Source organism: Trichosurus vulpecula, chromosome 2, assembly GCF_011100635.1.
Source record: "Trichosurus vulpecula isolate mTriVul1 chromosome 2, mTriVul1.pri, whole genome shotgun sequence".
Taxonomy (NCBI): Eukaryota; Metazoa; Chordata; class Mammalia; order Diprotodontia; family Phalangeridae; genus Trichosurus; species Trichosurus vulpecula.
In genome coordinates this window covers 249991918-250012883 of record NC_050574.1, presented here as the reverse complement: position 1 = coordinate 250012883, position 20966 = coordinate 249991918, and the positions used below count along the sequence as shown (strand labels likewise).

Here is a 20966-nt window from a genome sequence, read left to right as displayed (position 1 = left end):
TTATTAATTGGAGAGCTCCATTTAGAGCATGTGCCCATTTATGTATTAAAATGCAGGCTGCCTGCCAACAAAAGCTTGAGACAGACCTTTAGCAACAACAGCAGCATTTGGGCACTTTGCAATATGGATTGTAACAGACATGGATCATGGCTAGAATTTCAATTGTCAGGGATGGTGGGTTGAACAGCAATCCTCCTAAGAGCTCTCTTTGCCCTGCAATATGGCATAGCAAAGAAAACACGATTCTTCTTGGCCTGAATAAGCATGCTAAATATGATAGATCTAATGCTTTGTAAATGTCACTTGGAGTCCTCCTACTGCTAACATTAAAAAAACATATTTCATCAAAATCTTAACCCTGCTCCCACTGATCCTGAAACCTATATCAGTAATGACACCAGTGTCCTACAGAGAAACTGTCCTTAGTGGATGGTAATAAGAATTGGGGGCTGAGCTTGTTTTCACTTATCACTGCCCAAAGCACTAATTTAAGTAGCTTGCAACAACCCCTCAGTTGCAGTAACCTCCCTGCTGGAAGGGGGTCTGACTCAAGCCTCCCTCATCCTGAATCCATTTTAAGTGGCAAGAATCATTTTCCTTCGATGCTCTTTTGATTGGGTCATTCCTGCTAGCAGGATCCTGTAGTGAATCATCATTGCTTTTAAAGTAGGTGGCCAAAAGGGGCTTGAGTAATCAAATCAAATCAAACTTTAAATTCCTGACTCCAGCTAAAGGTATTTAAGTTTTTCTTGTCTCTGGTGTCCACCTCTCCTCCATTAGCTCATTCCTTTAATAGTGTTTACTGGATGTTTCCAGTACATAGTTGAGTATACCCTAGGCACCTAAATTTTAACTGTCTTCTAGAATATAGCAAGATGGTGATATGAGTCATTGGCTGTGGGAAGACAATGAGTGAAGCCTTAGTCCCTCATAACCAATGTTAGTTATTATGTAATATTTTTTATGCAACAATAAATGTATAACATAAGGATAATGATAAATTTCATTTGAAAAATGAGACTTTGCCAGTAAGATATCAGGAACTATGAAAGATTATTTTCAGGGTCCCCATAGATTCCCCTTAATGTATCCCCTAGGTAGCCACCTATCAAAAGCAGAGTCCAAGGCAGCAGGAAATTCTATTTTCTCTCCATCCTCACCTGCCAAGTATTACACAAACCATTTGAGAAGAATCACTGTCCTGAAAGAGTGACATAGTAGAATGTGGGCTGGATTTAGACACTGAAGAGGGGGTTCAGATATTAGGTCTGCTATCTATAAGATCTCATAGCAAGTCACTTAAAAACTCTGGGCTTCAATTTCCTCATCTGAAAAGCAAGAGGATTGGACCAGATAATCTCAAAACTTACATCTGACACTAAGTATATAATCTTATGAAAAGCTGACAAAAGGTACCAGAAAGAGAGGGTAATCAGGAATGCTACCATTACTGTCACCTTGCAACACTAAATGTAAACAAGTGGCAACTGGGGATGTAGAACAGCCATAACAACATTCAAAGCCCTTCATAACCTAGCCCTCTTCTACATCTCCAGTCTTCTTACACCTCACATACTCTTTGCTCCACTGTCAATGGCCACCTTGCTGTTCCACAAACAAGACACTCCAATCTCTTAGCTCTAGCCATTTTTTCTGGCTGTCTCTCATGCCTGGAATGCTCTCCCTCTTCACCTCTACCTCCTGGCTTCCTTTAAGTCTGAACTAAAATCCTGTCTTCTACGGGAAGCCTTTAAACTTTTAAAAAATTTTTATTAATTACTTAAAGTTTTCGACATTCACTTCCATAAGATTTTGAGTTCTAAATTTTCTCCCCCTCTCTCCCCTCCCCAAAATGGCACGCAATCTGATATAGGCTTTACATATACATTCACATTAAACATATTTTCATGTTAGTCATGTTGTAAAGAAGAATTAAAACCAATGGGAGAAACCACAAAAAAGAAGAAACTACAACAAAAAAGAGAGCAAACAGTCTGCTTTGATCTGCATTCAGACTCCATAGTTCTTTCTCTAGATGTGTATAGCATTTTCCATCATGAGTCTTTTGGAGTTGTCTTAGATTCTTGCATTGCAGAGAAAAGCTAAGTCTATCAAAGTTAGTCATCAAACAATGTTTCTGTTATTTATACAATGTTCTCCTGGTTTTGCTCACTTCACTCAGCATCAGTTCATGTAAAGTCTTTCTAGTTTTTTCCAAAGTCCACTGCTCATCATTTCTTGTGGAACATACCATTCCATCACATTCATATACCACTACTTGTTCAGCCATTCCCCAATTGATGGGCATTCCCTCAACTTACAATTCTTGACCACCACAAAAAGAGCTGCTGCTATAAATATTTTTGATCATGTGGATCCTTTTCCGATTTTTATAATCTCTTTGGGATACAGCCCTAGAAGTGGTATTCCTGGATCAAAGGTTATGAAGTTTTATAGCCCTTTGGGCATAGTCCAAATTGCTCTCCAGATTGGTTGGATCAGTTCAAAACTCCACCAACAATGCATTAGTGTTCTAATTTTCCCATATCTTCTCCAAGATTTATCATTTTCCCGTTTTGTCATGTTAGCCGATCTGAAAGGTGTGATGTGGTACCTCAGAGTTGTTCTGATTTGCATTTCTCTAATCAATAGTGATTTAGAGCATTTTTTCATATGACTATAGATAGCTTTAATTCTTCATCTGAAAACTGCCTATTCATATCTACAGGAAGCCTTTTTGAACCTCCCTTAATTATGAGGCCTTCCTTCTCATTATTTTCTATCTATTCTGTACATAGCTTGTCAGTACATACCTGGTTTGGTTTTGTTTTTTGTCTCACCCATTAGACTGTGTTCCTTGAGGGCAGGGACTGACCGCCTTTTGCCTCTTTTTGTATCACCAGCATTTAGCACAGAATCTGGCACACAGTAGGTGCTTAATAAATGCTTACTGACTGATAGCTATAATAGATCTTTCGTTTTCACCATTTCCAAATGCTAAGTCCTGGTACATTAGTTCATCACATCATAGGGTCATATATCTTGAGGAGGAAGAGCCCTAGAAGCTATTTAGTCAAACTCCTTCCTTTTAGAGATTAAGAAACTGAGGTCTTTGCTATCTATAAGCAGTAAGTGGAAGAGCTGAGAATCAAACTCAGGTTCTATGACTCTGAACCAGTATGCTCTCACTGCAATTACTGTAGGATTTGCATGGGGGTGAGGGGTGATGATGAAATGAGGAATATGAGTAACACTAGCTAATCATTTTTAGAGCTTCAAATATGTATGGATATATGGGAATGAAGGCCAGGGGAAAACAGACCTGGTCTTTTGTTCTTGATACTTGATGACTTTTGGTTAGATAACCTTTATCATATTGTAAGCCAAGATGCAAGGGGCACCCCTTCCCCCCCCATGAATGTTGTGAAGAGCTGTTCAAAGCTGAAACACCTCTAGGATTTGTTCGTATTCTATTGTCTCTTCTGAATCTTAATTAAAACTATTTTTTAAAAATATGACTTATGAGTTCATTGGTCTAGAAAACTCATGGAAAAGGAAAGTTCCTCTACCAATTCAAAGCTAAATCTGCTCAGCAACTTTCAGGCTTAGAAAAACCAACTGGGGCATCGAGGGGTTAAGTGATTCGGCCAGGGTCACACAGCCTTTGTGTATCAGCAGCACGGCTGGAACCAGTACCTTCCTGGCTGTGGGGCAAGTTCTTAATCTACTACATGGCATCTGCCTCTCTGTAATGCAGAAATTTATTATGGATCAACAATAACAAAAAAAAAAAAACAATAATAGGTCTGGAAGGGACTTGAAAGTTATGTAGTAGTTGTCATGAAGGGATAATTCAGACCAATTCAGCTAATCTCTTTATAAAAGGTCTACTGTAGTCCCACAACTCATGCTGTGGATAAATGACCTACAACTTTCCATGGTGTCATCAGCAGATCAAAAGAAGTCTGAGGGTTTGGGTTTGGTTCAGCCAAGTGGGTCCACCCTCAGTCCTTCAGGGAATGGAACCATTTTGTCCAGTCTGAGACACAAGTGGCTTTGTTGAAAGCCGTCACATGGAGCTTTCTGTTTGAATCAGCAGGCACTAAGGCCTGACTCTACATATTCACAGAACCTCCTTTTAATTGCCATGAGTCATTAAGTGGGGTTCTACTGGCACTAGATGAACATGGCAATGACCCCACCAAAAAGCCACTATTTATAAACTAAAATCCAGAAAAAAATTTAACTTCCTGTAGGAAATAGAATTCCTTTTTAAAGTTTTTTCCCCCTGATTCATTACTGAACAAAAAACTTATATTTGGGCCTTGAGTATCCCACTATTAGAAAACATTATCTGTGAGCAGTCTGAAATCCCCAATAAAAAATCCAAGTGAGAAACTAACCACGAGACCATAGCATATTTCTTTCCCCCTCCTTATTCCCTGCCTACATCAGTTGAGCAAAATTGGAAGAGGCTATCTACCTTTCATGACTAATATAATCAAGTTATCCCTTCTCACGTGGTTCATGTTAATTTTTTTTAGGGAAGAAAGCCTTAAAAAGTATGGTCTCTGCCTTCTAGGAGTCCTTGCAGGCACGATATAGGTTTTAATGTACTATGGCAAGTCAGTCAATCAATATACAAATGGCAAGCCAGCTAACAATATTGGGCCTACTTCCCTGTAGCACAGTGAAAAGAGTGCAGGACTGCTTTAGAGTCAGAAGACCAAGAAATAAATCAGTTGATAGTGAGTTGATCAACACTGATTTAAGCATCTACTATGTTCCAGGCACTGTGCTAAGTGTCAAGAGATACAAAGAAAGGCAAAAGGGAGTCCCTGATCTCCAAGGGCTCACAGTCTAATGAGGAAGAAAACATGCAAACAATTATGTAAAAACAAGCTATAGTCAACAGAGGGAAGGCACTAGAATTCAGGGGAAGGGGAAAAACTTCCTGCAGTAGGAGGGATCTTGTTCGTCCTTCATTTCTGAAGATGACCAGTGACATTATGGGGTTATGACTTGACTCATCTGTGAACTGGATTCAAGTGAGGCAGGGTCGTACAAAGTCATCAGCCTTACTCTCTCTCTGTTCCAGCGTCAATCGAAATCCAGTGGCAAAACAAAAGTTAAGATGACATGTGATGATCTAGGATGCAGTAGATGACCCTGGCATCTTTGATGTCTGACCACGCTCTAAGAAATCCACAGTGCCTGTTTCAGCCACCTTCATGGCTGTTGGAACAAACTGTTCTCATCTGTCTATTCCACTGGGTGGAGTCTTCACATGGATTTCACTTCACTTGGACGACAGGTGTGAGGCCTGCCACTTGGTTTAGCACAACTTTGTTAGGTCAGCCTCAACCTGGTTTAGCTCATCTGCTGAGACATTTTACCAGGGTGTGGCTGCTGCACATGCTACAGCTTCTTGGAGCCACAGGTGAGAGTTGGGTAACAGGCAGACATCAAAGGTAGATGAGCAGCCCTGGAAAGGGCTCAGCAAGTCTTCAGACCAGCAGGGCTAGTCCTCCCTGAACACCCATTCATCTTAGATGGGACTTAAAGGAAGCCAGGGAAGCTAAGAGGGAGAGATGAGGAGGGAGAGAACTGCTGGCATTGAAGGCAGCCAGTGAAAATTCACAGAGTTAGGAGAAGGAATATATTGTTCCAGGAACACCAAGAACACCAGAATCAATGGGTCACAGAGTACAAGACAGGATATAAGGTGCAAGAAGACTGGACAGGTGGAAGGGGGAGGTTATGAAGGGCATTGAATGCCAAACAGAGGATTCGATCCTGGAGGTGATAGGAAGCCAATGGAGTCTATTGAGAGGGTGGTGGTGTAAATATGGTCAGATCTGTTTTAGGAAAATCACTGTGATAGCTGATGGACTGGAATAGGGAGAGACTTGTAGCAGGTAGAACAACGACTAGGTTATTTCAATAACCTGAGTGAGGTGACAAGGGTCTGCACTAGGGTGGTAGCAGTGTCAGAAAAGAGAAGGTGGCATCTATGAGACATTCAGTGCCTTTGTTACATTGGGCAAGTCACTTTAACCTCTATGGACATCAGTTTCTTCATTTTCAAAATGAGATGGTTGTATCTAATGGCCTCTGAGATCCCTTCCATCTCAAGATCTATGATACTATGATGTTTAAACATGTGAAAAGCTCCCTGAAATTTTACTGTTATGGAGGAGAAAGATAGAAGCGTCCTGTGGAATCATGCCATATGACCCCTTTGAATGAATATTTTCAATAGCACGTTACTGAGTGCTTTGTTCAGCCTTAAATGACATGTAAACCACTTTCCTTCTTTCCCTCCCTTCCTTCCTCCCTCCCTCCCTCCTTCCTTCCCTTCCTTCCTCCCCTTCCTTCCTTCTTTCCTTCCACCCACCCATCCACTCATCCATCCATCCATCCATCCTCCCTTCCTGTTTTCAGGAGTTAATAAGCCAGTTTCTCCTAGATTCCAGTTGGAAGCTATTCATGTCAAATCTCTTGAGAAAAAACAGTGTACTGAATCAAAGAAGATAATTTGGGCTAGAACTTCTTTTAAGGTAAGGGAAATAAAAGGCTGAAACTGAAATGTGATTAATTTTCTGTTTAAAATTTTAGTTATAAATCACCAGGTGGAACTGAATAATACTTGTGTGCATAAAGTGAATAATTATGGGGTGGGGGGAGGAAGGAGAAACTTTTTCCTCTAAGTACATTTAACCCTTTAAAATAATGCCAGTTCAATCCACTCTGAATAGTAAAACTACTGGTCAGCTGCTTCAGATGGGGGCGTACACAACAGCTACACCTATAGACTTTGTCTACTGTCCAGAGCTCCCCAGTCTTTGTTTAATCACAAGGGTGTGGATCACATTTAGCTTTGTTTAGATCAACAAACAGAACAGTATTCAGGGCAACTGCTGAACCAGCCCCCTGACGTCAACCTTTTCCATGGCAACCACCGTAAAATCATATAAAACAGTGGGTTCTTCCTGCCTTTGTCTAGTCAGATACACAGAGCTACTGAACTTTTTAACGATCAAGGCTCAGGGAAGGCAGATAAATAATTTAGGGGCTTGGCTTTTTGCAGAAGATTCCTAATTCTAAATGTCTCTTACCTTGAAGGACTTCCATTGGGAGAACAGTCCAAGCATTTTCCAAATAGGAGATATAAATATAACGAGCTGTATTGCAGGCCAGGCCAATATACAGAACCCTAAAATAAAAAAAAATTAAAAAGGAATAAGAAGAGGCAATATAAACTAAGATCAGGGTATGAGGCACAACATGTGCAAGAATCATTGATTTTCTTTACTCCAAAAACTCACCGCTGACAAACTTACATCCATTCTAAGCTTAGGAGCTAGAAACTCCTGGATTTAATCATGAAGTCCCAAGGGGAAGAACATTGCCTCTAACATATCTGCCCTCAGCCTTTTCAACATGCTTGTTAATATAAAGGGGAACATCTTCTTTCCTGAAACTTAATTAGCAGCTAGGACGATGCTTTTTTTAAGGCAGTCTGGGCATTCTGCCATCAGTAATGACATGATTGGCTTTCATCCAATTGGTTGTAGGGTAAATATGCATAGAACTGTAGCCAATTCACTAGACAGCTAGAAGGGCATTATTAAAACGAGTATATATATATATTATGCGCTTGCATACAATACCTAAAACAGTCATGACACAGTACAGTAGAAAGAATATTTGATTTAAAGTGAAAGGATTTGGGTTCAAATCCCAGCTCTGACAAGGTGAGCAGTCAAACACTTAGCTGGTCTAAACCCCAGTTTCCTCACCAGCAAAATCAGGAGGTTAAAGGAGAAGACCACTAAGGTCTCCCTTCCAGCCCTAAACCGATGAACATAATAAAACCACTCACCAAAAAAATTAAATTAAAAAAAAACTTCTCAGTGAATTTTTGTTGTCTAGTGAGCAAAAATTTCATCTGGAAATGACAAACTTGCTCTCATTTCTATAATCAAATGTTCAGGAAGTCACACACACACACACACACACAGCCTTATCCTAATTGCCATCAACTTACAAAATTGCTTAAGAAAAGGTACTTGAATTTTTCTCCAACCCTTCACTCCCCCTAGAGAGTTATACAAAAGCATAGAGTTACTACCTATCCGGTTTTCAACCAGACCAGACTGGTTTGGAAACAGGTAATAGCTGGAAGGTGAGATTTAATTTCAGGAAAAAAAAACAAAACTCTAGTAGTTAAAACTCAGTCCTAGTGAGCAAGTTTCTCTTCTTAGTTTGTCTCTAATTTCTGCTGATTTTTCTAACACCTATTGTTTTCCTGTTTCTGAGCCTGGAGAAAGAAGCTAGTAGGCCTGTGGGGAAAGCCGTGGTTTATAGAGGTGATTATTGTTTTTTGTTCAACTGGGAATCGTATGGGAAAATCATAGCTCTAAACATAGTCTTCCCTTCTCAGCACTGGGCCAAGGCAAGGATTCAAAAAGAGGCTCTTGGCTAGCAGATATTTAAGTAAATGCAAGAAGAGAGAAAAAAAGAGAAAATGAGGTACACGAGAAGGGCTGTTACATAAGGAAATAGCTGTTTCAGAGGAGGTAGGCATCCTTTGTGATGGGTCACAAGACCTATACAACGTGGGTATCCCAAAATAAATATCATATCTGGTTCTTTGTACTTTTATGGTCTGGGCAGAATATACCTCAGCCCTGCTTAACAAAATGTTCAATGAGCCAACATGTGCTAGCACACCAGAACACCTAACCCGTAAACTCTCCTTTGCCAGGAGAACAAAAACCTAAAAGATATCAATTAACACTCAGGGCACACACATTTCATTGGCTCTGACCCCTAATCTGTCCAGTTCAAAACTAGCTGCTCCCTGGCAGTAGTTTTCTCTCAGGCTATTAGCAAAACTGGTTTTGCAACCTTCCCCCACTCTCTCCTCCCCCTTTTTTCACTATGCCCATCCTAAATCTTTTTTTATGAGCCTACCCCAGACTCATGGTTATCATTACTATGGTATTTCAACCCAGGCTATAGTCCAAAACCCTTGACCTAAGTTAACCTGATTCAGTTTATGACATAGCTCAATCTATACCTTCAGTCCATAACACATAGGCACTGACATCTTGGACTATCTTATCTCTAAGCATTTATGATCAATACACCAGATGACTTGGGGCCCAGCATATCATTCTCTGTCCTCTTTCCCCATTTCTTCTCTTCTGATTGACAATATTGTAGAAGTGACCTTCAAGCACCGACTTACTGTCCTAGGGAAGGAAGAAGTATCCAGGTACTCTGTATTTTCTGACCAGGATTATAACAGGTTTTGAGAGAAAATGAAATTATGTAACTGATGTGGGGTAGGGGTTGGGGTGGAATATGGCCCCTGCTCCATGCTAAGAATTGTGCTTCTGAGATAGATAATGGCTTGTTTGAAGCATTAGAGAAGAAGCAAAGCAACTGCATTGATGCATGACAAGGCACAAGATGAGCATAAAGATCCACTGTGCAATGACCGAGAAACATTCCAGCAACCAGGGGGCTATCTTTAAAAGAACAAACAAACAAACAAAAAAACAAGTAGGTTTTATGCGTTGTTATGGCCAAAAAACATAACTATCATTTAGTTGCCAACTCTTTGGTGATGAACTTTACCCTAAACTAAGCTGACACTCCAGCAAAGAAGCATCACAATTAAGCCTTTCCAGTATGAAAGCTTACACAGCATCAGCAAGAACTTTGAAGCATCAGGGTCATCACCTCCATACCATGAAGGATCACAACAGGATCCTAGTGGGCAGTTGAGCTACTAACAGCTCTCATTTACAAGTCACTACTTACACTTTATAAGGCACCTTCTCCACAACAGCCAGTGGAGTCAGTAGTGTTAGCAATATCACCCCATTTTACAGATGAAAAAACTAAAGCTCAGAGTGATTAACTGACAGGCCCATGATCACACGGCCAGTGAGCAGGAGCAGAGGCCCAAACCCAAGACTTCCAACCTCTAAAGCTAGTGGGCATTCCATTATACCACACTCTCTTTTTTGTTACCAACTTTTTTTTAAGGAAATCTATTCTAGTTTATGTTTGGTATTGTCCACATTTTTGGAATTAGCAATTAATGTTAACTATATATTAGGAGAGAATGCTTAGCTGCTTAAATGCAATGAACCATTTAAAAGTTCAAGTTGCTAAGGGAGTTACATGAAAGAATGGTTTTTTGCCATTAACACCAAAAGGATTGTCATATATTCTAACCAAAGGGGGAAAACAGCAGTCTAAAAATGTAGCTTTAAGAACTATGCCAAGGGTCTTTAAAGATTTTTTTTTTTGCTCATTAGTGCTTTTCTAATCCTAAGGGAACTTCTGGATTTTGGCTTAGCAGAAAATTTGGCTATGTTGAAAATCATATAGTTTGAATAGGTAGAAGACTATTGTTAAGGAAATAAGGGGTAATTATATGTGAATTATATGTATTAACAAACAGAAAGAGACCCAGAAACATCACAGGATGGTAAAAAGGATGAATGCACGTCTTCAGCAACTGGTGACTGATATCCTTACTGTGAGGTTAGAGATAAGGCACTTGTGGTATGGAGGTTAACACTTGAAGGAACTACCAGGTACATTTCTGCTTCTCTGGGAGGATTCTAGTCAAAGAGAGACAGAGCATCAACCACTGTGTGAAACAACGCCTTAACACAATGTTGAATGGGAAGGGTAGGAGAAGGAAATGGAATTGAATTTAACCAGATGTTATTACTTTTTGGTACCTTTCTTTGCCAGAAATGTGAGAGTGATGGAGTTCTAATCAAAAGTGGCATTTACATTATTTCTCAACCCAGCAAAACTAGAGAGATCAACAACAAGAATGACTCCTGAAAAAAGCATATTCAACTGGCCATTGGCACATGTTTGTGCAACATGTTGGGAGAACTTTATTATGCTACACATCATTTCTGTGGGTACGTTGCAAGGGACAATCAGTGAATATAGAAAACTGGCTTTTTTAATTTACCCATTTGTGTTTTAATAACCATTTTTACTTTAATGGCTTATTCCGTAAAAGGGCTTAAAGTGAAATCTAAGCCATTACTGCTGGTTTTAATGAATTCATTATTTTACTGTCCTGGGATCTCTCCCTCTAAGTCTTTACAAACTGACAAGTGACTGATGATCTGGTAGTCAACAAGAAGAAGAAAGAAGAAAGAAGAAGAAGGAGGAGGAGGAGACAATCACAACTAGCCTTCTATAATTATTTGTTGCTATTGCTTAGTCGTTTTCAGTTGTGTCTGACTCTTCCTGACCTCATTTGGAGTTTTCTTAGAAAAGATACTGGAGTGGTTTGCATTTCCTTCTCCAAATCATTTGACAGATGAGGAGAACTCATGAGGCAAACAGGGTGAAGTGACTTGCCCAAGGTCACACAGCCAGTAAGTTTCTGAGGCCAGATTTGAACTCCAGGCCTGGCACTCTATCCACAGCACCGCCTAGCTGCCCATTGTGCTGCCTAACTGCACTCTATAACCATAATCCACATTTTAAGATTCACAAACTATTTTTCTTGCAATGATCCTATTAACTTTATTATCTCTATTTTTTTAGTCCAAATCCCCATGAATCTTTCTGTATAGGCAGTTCCCCCAGTGAGGAAACTTCTACCAAAACAAAGTGGGAACTAGCCATCAATTTAAAATCTCAGCCTAAAAGCGCTGTCACACAACCAACAGTGTCAAAGATTTGAACCCAAACCTTCCTAACCGAAGGCATCTCTCTGTCCTCTCCAGCATGCTGCCTCTTTATTTCCACTTTATAGGTAAGGGATTGGAGGCCTAGGGAGGTTAAAGTACTTGCTCATCCATGATCACACAGCTGGTAAGTGTCATAGTCCAGATTTTAGGCCATGTCTCCCAAATTCAAGTCTAGAGGTCTTTCTAGCATCCCACTAGCCACACCTATAGCCTGATTGATACTAGAAATTTTAAAGTCAGGGGTATCTTCATCACAACTCCTTTTTGGTAATTTGCAACAGCCTATTTATGTCTGTCCTTGTGTAACCAGAATGGCCTTTGTTTTCTTTGAGTGACTCAATTTATCTCAGTGAGCTTTACTAGGTGCTAAACCCTGGGCCCAAACCCCACTAGGTGTTAACATAATCCATGTGGATGTGAACCTCCCAGGGTCCTAAGGGGAGGGGCCAACTCAAGAATCAATCACCGAAGCCTGAACTCTGGTGATTCAGATGAAGTTTGATGTCTGAAGCCCTATAAGAAGGGAGAACAGAGCCATTTGTGCGGGGCTCCCGAGATAGTGTTGATGAGCAGGCTCTGGGCAGCTGTAGCTAAGGAGCCTTCCAGCTTGTAAACCCGGATGCTGAAACTTTGTTGAACTCTGGTAACTATGTGTTGGGATTTGAATCAGACAAAGTCTGTTGATGTCTGTAATTTGTTTGCATTTTGTTTTGAAGTTCAGGATGCTGGTTTTTTCCCCTGAACTAACTGAATGATATTTGAATTAAAAGTAAGCTTGTCAACCCCTTCACCTTGCTTTCCTTAATTAAGCAGATCGAAAGAACCTGTGCTGTTGGCAGCTTTCTGGGTGCTGGCTGTGGGTGAATCTTATACCCCCACAGAAGCTGCTAGCCAGGTTGTTGAAACACCTTGTTGGGGTGCCCACAATTTTCTTCTTCAGAGACAGTAGCTATGATTCATAAACATATAGAATCATCAGAAGAACACTTATATTATAAAAAAGATAGGTTGGGGCAGCTAGGTTGCACAGTGGATAGAGCACTGAATCTGGAGTCAAGAGTACCTGAGTTCAAATCCTGCCTCAGACATGAAGGACAGCTGTGACTTTGAGCAGGTCACTTAACTGACTGCCTCAAAAAAAATGGGTTTTTCGTTCAAGGGGCAGTTTGGGATTACTGGAGTACTACATGATTTACAGCCCAGTTTGCAACAGCAGCTGGGTGTTGAAGTGGATAGAATGTCAGGCCTGGAGTTAGGATCTGCCCTCGGCTTACTATGTGATGCTAGGCAAGTCACTTAACCTTGTTTACATCTGTCAAATTAGCTGGAGCAGGAAATGGCAAATCACTCCACTTTCTTTGCCAAGAAAACCTCAAATGGGGTCATGAAGAGTTGGAAAGGACTACAAAATGACTTAACAGCCCAGTCTGCTTTCTTCCTACTATTTGATTCTAGGACCAGTTGATTATTTAGATAAGAAACTTGGGTCTGAATTTAAATTTTCTGCAATATTTCACAAGCAAGTTATTATAGGTACCATGACTTCCCAAAGTAATACAAATGTGGAGATGGAAGCTATATACATACAATATACATATTTATACCTATGTTGGCATGATGAGGTTAGTATTAAAGATAAAAATGATCTTCTTTGGTAAAAACCCCTGCATGACTTTTACTCATTCCTTATAACTGTGCCTCTAGTTTAGAATAAATAGAACATAGACTTTGGTGAATAAAGGTAGTGGTGGGGATGGAAGGCAATGACAGCAGTCATCTGTATGGGGCTAGAGGAGGTATAAGGTAGAAAACTGTGACACCCAAAATAATCAAATGAAGGTCATAGTTGATATTAAGACCGTTAAATAAGTCTATGTAAACCCTTCTATCCCACAGGAGGTGGTTCTTTGCCTAATCTGAGGCCATCTTTGAGAGTTCAACCCAAGACAAATGGCCCTTCCCTCTCCCTTACCTGATTAGCCTTGCTTCTCAACAAGCTGCCTGTCTGCAACTCAAAGCACTGAACACCCAAGACATATTGTTTGACACTTCTTCTTCTAACTCCCTCTTATCCTTCCTATAATACATACAATAGAATATTCATTAATGATTCATTTATAATGTAAATATTAGCACACTGCTAGCCCAACTGGTATCTATTTGAATTACAGTCCTAATTAGCTAATATTCTAAAATTCTACTTCAGAAAAATGTGTTTTCCATGGGAAAATGATGCTATGGACTCCCCAACAGTAGGACCTGGTTTTTTTAAATTGTTTTTCTAGTGGTGGTTATAAGAAGGCACAGGGCTGTCCATATCCTCTTCCAAGCCAGCAGCATGCATTTGCAAAGCCTCATTATCTCTGTGCCATAATCAATCTGTGCCAACTTTTTAAATGGCCAAACCACTCTCCTGAAGTATTTGGATTTTCTATGATAAGAAAAAGGCATTGTATTTACATAGCACTCTTCTTGTTGTTCAGTTGTGTCCAACTCTTCATGACCCCATTTGGGGTTTTCTTGACAAAGATACTGCAGTGATTTGCCATTTCCTTCTCCAGATCATTTGACTGATGAAGAAACTGAAGCAAACAGGGTTAAGGGACTTGCCCACTGTGACACAGCTAATAAGTGTCTGAGGGTACATTCAAACTCAGGATCTACTGTGCCACCTGGCTGCCCTAGCAAAGCACTCTACAGTTTTGCAAAAAGCTTTCACACACAAAAATCTTGTTTTATCCTCTATAATAAGAACAACTCTGTAAAATATGTGGGAAAGGCAACATTTGACATATATTATATATATATATTTTTAATAACAGACACAGATGTTCAAAGAGGTTAACAGACAGCCTCAAACAACCAATCTAGTAAGATGTGAAGCCAGGACTAGAACTCAGGTTTTCTGATTCTCATGAAATGGGATGGTGTTTATTACACTATAATAAATGTTACAAATTTGACATTTCTAGAAGTTAAAATGTTTTAGTGAGTAGAATTTTTACAGTTTCCTCTGGTAGAAGGAATATTCACACATATGCGTTCTAGGATTTTGTTGAAGTGGGAATTCCCTGTAGCTACACATCACAACCTATCTACAACACAATGGTTAAATCATAGACACACTGAGGCATTGAGAGGTTATTCACCCTGGATCAAGAGATAGTAGGTATCAGACTAGGACACAGGTCTTACTGACTCTATGCCCTCCCTCCCTCCCTCCCTTCCTCCCTTCTTTCCTTCCTTCTTCCTTCTTTCCCTCCTTCCTTCCTCCCTTCCTTTCTTCCTTCTTTCCTTCCTCCCTTCCTTCCTTCTTTCCTTCCTTCTTCCTTCTTTCCCTCCTTCCTTCCTTCCTTTCCTTTCTTTCTTTTCCCTTCCTCCCTTCCTTCCTTCCTTCCTTCCTTCCACTTCTTGGTCACAATTCTTTGTTGGTAACTTGCTGCAGCCTATTTAGGGCCATCATCATTGCATCACCTATTGTTTTTTTTTTCCTCCAGCAAGCGTAGCTCTCCATGATTCACACATACATAGACTCACCAGTCTCTAGTACAGTAGTTACTCTACTACACTGCCTCTCATGCAGATGGTCCTCTTCAGTGGTCTGCGCCACCCCCACCCCCCATCCTTGCCCCCAGTATGACTCTGCATTGAGTGTCAACATGTTCTCACCTCTACCTTCTGGAATCTCAAGGCTCTAAGGTGGTTTAAAAAAACAGTATCTCCTTAGCTTTAAAAAGTCAGGGGCCCACGGCATGAAATAAGTGGCCTCTTAGCAGCCCAGCTTAAGTTCAGAAAAGACTGATATCATGGCTAGGTTGAGCACAGACTGGTGAATTTTTTAGCCACAGGAACCCAAAAGAATGCTGACTAAGGCAAGTAATAGCTGAGTCTTTAAGCCAGGAAGAGGACAGAAATTCAGAACTGACTGGGAGCTTGGAGGTCATCTGGTCCAACTCCCTCATTTTACACTTGGGGAAACTGAGTCAGTGATAGGGGAAATGACTTAGGTCTCAGAGGCTGCAGGGAGGAGAAGCAGGATTTTAAGCCAGGATCTCTGACTCTAAGTTCAAGGATGTTCATCCTGCTTCAGTAGGACCCACACAAACCAAGTGCTATGTAAAATGAATGTTAGATTAAACTCCCTTTGATAACAGTAATACTATACTATTCTCACACGTTGATATGATATTACCAGCTCATTACCTTTCTGATTCTATAGCAATAGTGAAGCTAGAAACTAAGAGAATGAATTTTCTGGGAGTGTCACTTTCATAGGATCACAGGTTTTTCCCCGGAAGGCATCTGAGGTACTACCTAGCCTAAGGCAATAGTACTGATGAGGAAACTGAGGCTCAGAGTTAAGTGACTTGGCCTGAGTCACCCACATAGTAACAATTGGGCTAGGATTTGAATGCAGAACTTCTGATTCCAAATCCAGTGTTTTCCACAATACTGTGGTGCTTCAAACATCTATATATCTTATCCAGCCGACAAATTTGGGGAACTAAATACTAAAATTTCCCCTAGAGAGGGTTTAATTTAACATTGGCAGGTCACCAGGAAGGATTTTTCTAAAGAGTTCCCTTGGCAGGATAACTTTCATTTGGGTGTTAATGAGGCAATTCTTTCAAAAAAAAAAAATACGCAGCCCAGCCAATTGTTTGTTAAAAATAACTCCTCTGGTTTCAACTGTATCCCTGGTCTGTTTGTTTCCTTTCTCAGTCTATACACAGTAGCTCTTATTAGATAAGCCATGCAAAATAAAGGCTGTCTCCGACATCCCATTCTTCAACAACAAACCTTTCTCCAGATCCACAAAGATACTTTCTGCCATCTACCCCCTTACCTCCATCCCTAATAAAGTCAAAGGCTATTCACTCAAGGTAAGAGATGAATAAAAAAAAAGAAAGAATATTCATCAAAGATGCCATTTTTAGCTTTCACAATATCATTATCACCCCAGCATAATTATGCAAATACAATATAAAATATACAAGTATGCAAATATAAGTGGTGAAATGGAAAGAGTTCTGGAGTTACAAAGACCTGAGTTCAAATTCTGCCTCAGATCCCTACCAGCTATATGGCCCCAACCACTCTCTGACTCGGTTTCCTCATGTGTAAAATTATGATAATAATAGCACCTACCCCACAGGGTTGCTGTAAGGATCGAATGAACTAATATTGGTAAAGTGTTTCAAAAACTTTAAAGAGCCATATAAATGCTAGCTATTATTATAATTATCACATATACTCTGTCCACATCTGTGCTCTTCAAGATCACTTTGGGAAGTGATTATACCTAAAGTATTACTCCTCATAATTTGATTTTTTAGATAATTGCATCTTAACTATTTAAGTGCAGAAACTTTTAATTGAAGCCATTTGATGAAGGAATCTTTCCACAACGCACCATGCTATGGTCCTGCATTCATGGCATATTCTATGGAGCTTTTGAGCACAGTGTGGGTATGGTAGAGAGAGAGCTAAGTTTAAGTCTTACCACTGATACTTTCTGGCTATGACTCTGAGAAAGACACTTAACCTCTTACTACTCACTAGGCAACTTTCTAAGACTGTAAATTACAGAAATCGGTTACAGTCAATCAGTAAACATTTCATATTGCCGATGTGCCAGGCATTATGCTAAGCACTGGCGGTACAAAAAGAGGCAGTCCCTGTCCTCAAGGATGAGACAACACGGGGGAGACAACATGCAAACAAATATATACAAACTACATACGAGATGAATAGGAAACAATTAACAGAGGCAAGGCACAAGAATTAAGAGGGGTTAAAAAAGGCTTCCTAATAGAAGATAGGATTTTATTTGGGGCTTACAGCACATCGGGCAAGTCAGTGGGCAGAGCTGAGGAGGGAGAATGTTCCAGGCATGGAAAGGGAGACAGAGAAAATGCCTGGAGCCAAGAGATGGAGTATCTTGTTTGTGGAACAGCCAGGAGGCCACTGACAGTGGATGAAAGAGTATGTGATGGGGAGTAAGACATAAAAGGGATAAAAAAGGAGAAGGCTAGATTATGAAGGGCTTTGAATGACAAAGGATTTTGTATTTGATCCTGGAGGTAATAAGGAGTTACTGAAATTTACTGGGAGGGGGCACATGGTCAGATCTGCACTTTAGGAAAATCATTCTAGTGGCTGAATGGAGGATGGACTGGAAATAGGGAGAACCTTGATAAAGACAGACCCACCAGCAGGCTATTGCAGTAGTACAGGTGTGAGGTGAAAGGAGCCTAACCAGGGTGGTAGAAGTGTCAGAGGAGAGAAGGTGGAATATTCAAGTGATATTGCAAAGTGAAATCTTTGACAACATACTGGATATAGGAGGGAGGGAGATAGAGAAGAACCAAGGATTACTCCAGGGTTTTAAGCCCAAGGGACTGGGAGGATGGTATTGCCCTTTACAGTAATAGGGAAGGGGGTGGGGAGGAGGAAGAAAAAATCAAGAGGAAAGATAATGAGTTCCATTTAAGACATGTCTACTGCACTTCAATTTTGTAGAGATGCAAGATTGGAGGTCAGCAGAGAGGTTGGGGGTAGAATAGATTGAAGAATAATCAGCACATGAGTGAGGGGGGCAGAACCAGGAGAACATTGTACACAATTACAGACACATTGTATCTGTGATGACTAATTTTGATAGACTCGGCTCCTCTCAGCAATGCCAGGTTCTAAGACAGTTCCATAAGACTCATGTTGGAAAAAACTATCCTAATCCAGAGAAAGAATTATAGAGTCTGAATGCAGACTGAAGCAAACTATTTGCTCTCTTTCTTTGTTGTTTTGTTTCTTCTTTCTCATCGTTCTTTCCATTGGTTATAATTCTTCTTCACAACATGACTAATGTGAAGATATGTTTAACGTGAAGGTATATGTAGAGCCAATATCAGATTGCATGATGTTTTTGGGGGGAGGGGGGAGGAAAAGGAGAGGGAAAAATTTGGAACTCAAACCTTATGGAACTGAATGTTGTAAACTAAAAATAAATTAATCTAAAAAAAAGACTAATCAGCATAGACATGATAATTAAATCCATGGAAGCTGATGAGATCACCAAGTAAAGTAACACAGAGGGAGAAAAAACAAGAGCCAAGGACAGAATCCTGAGGGACTCCTAAGGTTAGAGGGCATAATGTGGATGAGGATTCAGCAAAGGTTATTGAGAAGGATAGGCAGGAGGAAAACCAGGAGAGAGAAGTGTCCCAAAAATCTAGAGAAAAAGAGAGTATCAAACTGGAGGTGATCAACAGTGTCAAAGACTGCAGAGAGGTCAAGGAGAATGAGGACTGAAAAAAGGCCATTGGATTTGGCAACTAAGAGGTCACTGGGAATTTTGGAGGGCAGCTCTGGTGGAATATAAGGCTGGAAGTCAGATTGTAAGGGGTTAAGAAGAGAATGAGAGGAGAGAAAGTGGAGGTAACTATTGTATCACAGGAGTTTAGCTACAAAGGGCAGAAGAGATAAAGTAAATCATGTATGGAAGGATCAAATGAGAGTTATGACTGCAATATTCATAAGCTACCATTGTTCTAATGTCTATCATAGATAATCACATTATCTAAAAAGTATAGAGGTAATTTTAACAAGAGCTCACATTTATATATAGTGGATTCAGTTTTTCAAAGTAGTAATTTTGCATAGTGGATAGAGAGCAGACTCTGGAGTCAGGAAGCCCTAGGTGAAAATCCTGAGTCATTATTCAATTTCTCAGTGACCCCAGACAGCTTTTTTAGACTATGAATTGGGAAGCAAGTGCTGAAACTGCATTGTTAGAACAGAGTTCCTCACAGGGAGTTCTCTATACTCTCCACAAAAAACTCACAGGAATGGTCCATAAAAGGAGGGGAAAGTACTGGGAAGACTTACACAGCACTTTCCTTACAACAACCCTGTCAGATAGGAATGCAAGACTATGAACCTTGGTTTGTTTGGTTTTTTTTTTCAGATAAAGAAATGATCTGAACCAAAGGATTTCGGGAAATCCTTTACGTTTTTTGCAGGCCACCCGAAATCCTTTGGCGTGCCACAAGGATTCCCGAAATCCTTTGGCGGGCTGCAGCTTGTGCAGGCCTGGTTCAGATCACCGAACCCCGGTCTTTCCTGTCTCCAACTCCAGCACACCTTCCCCTCCACCAGACTTCCTAGGTCACAAATAATGACAATTAGATGAAAAAAAAACCTAAAAATCAGGGAATAGTTACCAAAGAAAGTCTGAAACTAAATTACTTACATTTTTGTAAAAGAACAAAATACATAAGCATTACTGCAACAATAAGAGTAATGACTCATTTGCTCCAGGTCTCTTTTGGTTCTCTTCTCCACTTACGTTGCTAGGATTGCCAGTGTAGTGAGCATATTTAGAGTATTCGGAGAGATTCCAGGATCCGTAAAGACCCTGTTCACTGTCTACATGAAACTCCATTTCTAAACAAGATTTAAAGTGACGATTATTCTTATTTTACTGACTGTGCTGATGTGTCTAATTTTTAAATGGCAAAGAATTTTTTTTTATTTTTTCCCCACTTAATAGTATTTTATTTTTCCAATTACATGTAAAGATAGTTTTCAATATTCCCTTTTGTAAGATTTTGAGTTCTAAACTTTTTTCTCCCTCCCTTCCTTCCCTCCCCCAGATGGCAAGCAATCTGATATAGGTTACACAAGTACAATCAGATTAAACATATTTCCACATTAGTCATGTTGTGAGAGAAGAATCAGAACAAAAGGGAAACACCATGAGAAAGAAAAAACAAAAAAAAAGTGAAAATAGTACAATTTTTTTAAAAAAATGTTCTTATCTCTCTTTTTATGAGCTCTTCTCCAAGGGCATGTCTAAGAGGGAGAAGAGAAGGAAGATGCCTCAGCACACAGCAGAGGGGAGGCTGAACCGCTCCCTAGTCAACATATAGGAAAGGGTTAGGATAGGGGGACTGTGGAGAGGATTTTCTGTTCTTTTCTTATCTGCACAAGCATTTTACAGACCTGTATTTATTATGTTGGCCCACTGAGCACACATAACAGAAAATGGCTGTCTTTAGAGTGCTCAACATAAACACCTGGAAGAGACAATGTGGGTGGCTCAGAACACTGGAAACACCAGAACTCAGTCCTCAGCTGACTGTAAACTTGTTCTAGGATCCCGGCTATGAAATGAATTAGGGGCAGGACCTGAGGCAAGACATTTAAGCTTTGCAAGTC

General features: G+C 40.2%; 1 protein-coding gene across 1 annotated transcript in view; it reads right to left on the bottom strand.

Annotated features, from left to right (window-relative positions):
* MFSD6 (major facilitator superfamily domain containing 6) overlaps positions 1–20966 on the bottom strand; it is a 91198-nt gene that overhangs the window by 27051 nt on the left and 43181 nt on the right. Inside the window, 1 exon segment of the mRNA XM_036745556.1 lies at positions 7119–7216. Within this exon segment, the coding sequence (XP_036601451.1) occupies positions 7119–7216 (98 nt within the window).